Raw genomic sequence first — 4,963 nt, 5'->3', positions numbered from 1 at the left:
CCTTATCCACCTCTCTCATTCCTCTCAACCCTTTCTCTTTCATCTTTTTCACTCCAATCCAACCTTTTTTCTGTCATCCCTACTCTAGCTCCAATTGAAAAGAAATAAAAAACACTTGCCTTATTTTAATAATTTTCATTCTCAAAACTAAAAAAAGAAACCACAAACCCTTACTCACCTCCTTCATTCCTCTCAACCCTTTCTCTTTCATCTCTCTCACTCAAACATTTTCTCTGTCATCTTTGCACTAGCCTTAACTCAAAAAACACTCATTATTAAACAATTTACTTTTGTAAAGAATTTGAGTTTTTATACAAAAATTTGAGTTTTTTTGAAAAAAAAAACATTTGAAAGGTTGTTTTTAGTAGTGTTTTAATGTAGATAATAATCTTTGTTCCTTTTAAAAAAACAAAAATTGAAAATAAAAGTACAGTTGTCTATATATCTTTTTATTGTTTCCTTTACTCGTTAACCCCTCTTTAATTTTTGAAAATTGCATAATAGTCCTTGGTCAAGAGAATTGACTTGGTCAAAATCAGCTTATCACCCTTGTTCTTGAATCAAAATCAGCTAATTGGTGATGCTTTTGTATGTGATCAAGCTTGATAGTGCCTTTCTCCACATGTTCACGGATGAAACGAAGATCAATGCCCAGGTGCTTAGTACACTCATGAATGGGAAGGATTAGTGGCAATTTGAATGGTGGCTTTGTTGTCACAATAGATCACTGCATGAGGAATAGAAATATGAAAGTCTGTCAAAAGATTTCTTAACCAAACTATTTTAGCAGAAATAGAAGTTAAGGCATGTTACTCCACTTCTACAGATGATTTACTGACTGTCTTTAGTCTCTTGACTTTCCAGGAAACTAAAAAATTGCCTAGGAAAATGTAGAATCCAGTGGTTGAGCGACGGATATCCATTACATGAGCCCCAATCAACAACCAATGAGACGTCTATAAATAGCGGGATTATCAATAGGAGTGCTTGAAGTATTATGTAAACACAGGTTGGGAAGCATAGGAACAACATATGGTTTATAACGAAACGTTTTAATGGTAACATGAAAATGATTTCCAACATATTTAAAACTTTTTGGAACAAGTTAATGCAATCAAAATTGTGTTTAAGGAAATACAGCCATGTAAGTCGGCTTTTGTCATCAAATATTATGCCTAACTAAACCTCCATTGTGCAATATCAAATATAAACAGGGAGTACCAAAATTTTCAAATACTCTTGTATGTTCTTGCTGATATAATATATAGAAGAGCTACTGTTGCTTCCCTAAAAGAAAGATCAGTTGTTGGATCCCACTGACCCCAAATGTTTGCCTGATCGATGCAGAGTCTTGTTCTTCAGAAGAAAAATCTGTTTTCATATTTCCCCAAATCAAAAAAGTGAAAAATTTCTCAAGAGTGTCAAAACTTGAAGCAGAGATGCCGATGGATACTACAAAAGGAAACAGCAGTGCAGCACATGTTTTCATGAGAATCTCCTTTTCATTTCTATACGGCATTCAAGCTGATACAAATGCCCAAATGTCATCCTCTTTAAATGATCTATTTGGAGTTTCGTCAACAAAAGAATACAACACAGCAGAAGAACAAATAAGGTTCACGGTAAATTAACTGAACTGCCTTGTCTGATCACTTATCCGATGAGCCCATTCCAATAATCATGGATATCCAAAATTACCACTTGACCCAATTTTCCTAGCTCTGGCAACTTCCAGTAAAACAAAACTTAGCTCTGCACGACTCAAAAAGCTATTCAACAACATTTGGGAGATAACCTTCCCTTTTGAGTTCCTCATAGAGCAAATAAATTATGTTACTTATATCTATAGAGTCAAGGCATGAGCCATCACCTGCAAGAAATTCATACAACTGATTCTCAATTTCAATCCAGCTACAACCAGGAGTTTTAGTAATACCTTTCTGTCTCATCAACAATCTCATCCTTGCAGAATCTTCCCACATGTTCAGATTTGCATAAATTTTTGATGAGATAATATAGTTCCCAGAATTTGAAGGATCCACCTCCAGAATCATCCGCATAACCCGTTCCCCTATATCTACATTTTTATTCCTTCGACAGGCACCAAGCAAAGCACCTAGTGTAACTTTGTCTGGCTTTTCAGGCATTTCCTCAATTAGATCCCATGCCTCGTATAAATGACCCGCACGTGCCAAAAGATCAACCATACAAGAATAGTGCTCAATTTTTGGTACCAATCTGAACAATGTGCTCATCATATCAAACAATCTATGGCCCTCAGCTACCAGGCCAGCATGCACACAAGCAGAAAGCAACCCCACAAATGTTATGTCATTAGGGCGGGCACCTCCACCCTCATCTGACATGCGCTGAAATAGTGATAGTGCCTCCTTGGCTTTTCCATGAGAAGCAAGTGCAGAGATCATTGCATTCCAAGAAACTTCATTCTTTTGGGGCATTTCTTTGAAAACTCTTTGCGCACTTTCCAAACTCCCACACTTAGCATACATATCAATCAACGCAGTAGCAACAAAAATATCATGTTGAAATCCTCTTTGTGATGCATATTCATCAATCTGTTTCCCCAAATCGAGAGCGCCAATGGTTGCACATGCAGAAAGTACTGCAGTCAGGGTAATTTTATTTGCCTTAACACTGTCGTCCTTCATGGCATGGAATAAAGAGATCGCTTCATCCGCCATTCCATTCTGAGCATATCTGACATGTTTGTGAAAATCACAGGACAAGTTAAAATGAATTTTTAGGAAAAAAACTATAGATTCATAACTGCAAAAGTGATCGGAATATGAACCTAGAAAGTATGGACATAATTTATCTAATTATCGTGTTATTCACATCAATTTTGTTATTAAACATTAAAAATAGAAGTAAAAAACATGTAAAATGAAACCAGAAGCATTCAAATTGTCCGTGTCTCCACAAAGTGTTTGGGATTATACAGGTATTATTTTGAAGGGTTTGTGCTTGTTTGACAAGAACAAAGCATCCTCGACTAAACCCACTACTAACCTGACACTCCTATACGTCAATACACATGATGATGCTCATACAAGCCAAAAGATAGAACCACATAACTTAGGGTCTATTTGAATCATTTATCTATAAACATTCATAAGAAGAGAAAATAAAAAACAAAATGTAAATAGTTTCTCTAAAAGTCAAAATTAACTTAAATAAAAGCTAATTTGTAAAATTTTTCTCATTTAACTTCTCCAAAAAATTATTTTTCTCTTATACTTAAATCAATTTTACCTTGTAAGGAAATTTATTTCGTTTTCCTTCTTATTTTCTTCTTTTGTAGGTACACATATCCAAATAGACCCTTAATCACTAGAAAGAGTCTGAACAACAAACTCACCCACCCTGATATAACAGCATTCCACGTGATAACATCTCTGGTAGCCATGCTATCAAAGATCCTTCTAGCAGACCCCAAATCCCCACACTTAGCATACATACTGATCAAAGCAGAACCTAGAAACGAGTTAAGAGCCATGCCACGTTCCACAACAAACCCCTCCACCCAGCTCCCCAACTCCAAATCCCCCAGCTCCCCACAAGCCCCAAGCACACTCACCAGACTCATCTCATCCGGCTCAAACCCGTCCCGCCTCCCCATCTCCCCAAACAACTCCACAGCCTCCCTGGCACAGCCCGCCTTCGCATACCCAGCAATCATGGAGTTCCAGGACACCAAGTCCCTCTGGGGAATTTCATCAAACACCTTCCGCGCACATGCGGGGCGGTCACACCGCGCGTAGGCGGTTATGAGGGAGTGAGCGGAGTGGGGGTCTGAGTGAAGGCCGACCTTGAAGAGGAGGGAATGGGCAACACGGGCGTGGGAAATTTCAGCGAGGTTGGCGCAGGAGAGGAAGAAGAAGGGGAAGGTGAAGTTGTTGGGGGTGACGGAGAGGGACTTCATGCGATAGAAGAGGGTGAGAGCAAGAGGGTAGTTGTGCCAGGTTGTGGTGAGGGCGCGGATCATGATGTTGAAGGCGTAATCGTTGGGGTGGGGAGCCATGTGGGAGAAGATAAGAGAAGCGTAGGTGAAGTTTTTCACTTGTATGGCTTTGGAGAGAAGGTGGTTGTGGTGGTTGTGAATGGAGTTCACCACCATTTGGGTATGAACCTGTTGGACCGTCTTCGTCGACCGACATTGTTTTGCCAGCAACACCAGAGATTCCGCTGTCTTGTAACACTTCCCAATGTTGCCGCCAACTCCTGGATTTTCAAACGCTGCAAGCATCCTCGGTTACCTCAGCTTCAATCTTCCTGTTATGTTAGTTTTCATATTTATGGGATGGAGAAGAAAACTATGGGGATTGAAATGAACTAGTCATTATATTGTTGTCCATGTGTATACTTGGGCTGGGCCTTGTATTTTATTGGGCTCGGCCTGTAGCCGCTGGTCTTGTTGGACCCACTTTATTACATAACAATGAATTGGGGAGAGCTTCTACCTGGACCTTCCAATTTCGAAAATGTCCCCGAGAAAAATTAAATGGAGGTGAAACATTATTTACTGCGTTGCACTTTCTATATGCATCATGCACTTTCTATCTGCTTTGTTTATGACTGGTTGTATATGTGCACCCCTTCGGTTCATATTCTTTCATTCTCAATTTCATTCTTTTCCATTTCTCGTCCTCAATATCTCTGGTGTGATAAATTTCTTGTGTTTGTGTGTCCTCGAAGGCTTGAGTGTGTATGTTTGTGGTTCCGATGAAGGTGGTCTTGTGTTTGTGGAGAGACCTTGAGGTTGGTAAAGATGGTCTACTGGTCCCTTCATGGCTGAGAGGTGGTGTATCAAGATAGAGTAACTTCTCTCTCAGTGCATAAAAATGCTCAAATGAAGACCTTAAACAGATATCAAAATTTGGGAAGGTCTCAACGAATTTTGAAACATGTTGAAAGGTAAAACACATTTCAATATCTATTGAGG

General features: G+C 39.2%; 1 protein-coding gene across 3 annotated transcripts; it reads right to left on the bottom strand.

The window, feature by feature from the left end:
• Positions 1-433: 433 nt before the first annotated feature.
• On the bottom strand, positions 434-4,680 carry LOC106764129 (pentatricopeptide repeat-containing protein At2g34400). Of its 3 annotated transcripts, none has more exons than XM_022781984.1 (3): positions 3,384-4,680; positions 1,937-2,718; positions 434-727 (listed from the first exon to the last, which is right to left on the bottom strand). In XM_022781984.1, exons 1-3 carry the CDS (start codon positions 4,265-4,267, stop codon positions 669-671), a joined length of 1,725 nt encoding a protein of 574 aa, XP_022637705.1. In that variant the 5' UTR covers positions 4,268-4,680; the 3' UTR covers positions 434-668. The 3 variants fall into 3 exon arrangements, with proteins under 3 accessions (XP_022637705.1, XP_014503845.1, XP_022637704.1); XM_014648359.2 differs by having other exon boundaries at positions 1,222-2,718; positions 3,384-4,679; XM_022781983.1 differs by having other exon boundaries at positions 1,322-2,718; positions 3,384-4,679.
• Between the last annotated feature and the right edge of the window lie 283 nt (positions 4,681-4,963).

The sequence above is a fragment of the Vigna radiata genome, chromosome 6, assembly GCF_000741045.1.
Source record: "Vigna radiata var. radiata cultivar VC1973A chromosome 6, Vradiata_ver6, whole genome shotgun sequence".
Classification (NCBI taxonomy): domain Eukaryota; kingdom Viridiplantae; phylum Streptophyta; class Magnoliopsida; order Fabales; family Fabaceae; genus Vigna; species Vigna radiata.
The sequence above is the reverse complement of the archived record's forward strand: the minus strand, read 5'-3'. Positions and strand labels throughout refer to the sequence as shown.

Coding starts and splice junctions, on each gene's coding strand:
- LOC106764129 (XM_014648359.2), bottom strand. CDS start 4,267: ATGCTTGCAGCGTTTGAAAATCCAGGAGTTGGCGGCAACATTGGGAAG. Junction 2,719..3,383: donor TGGAATGCTGTTATATCAGG/GTGGGTGAGTTT, acceptor CAAACATGTCAG/ATATGCTCAGAATGGAATGG.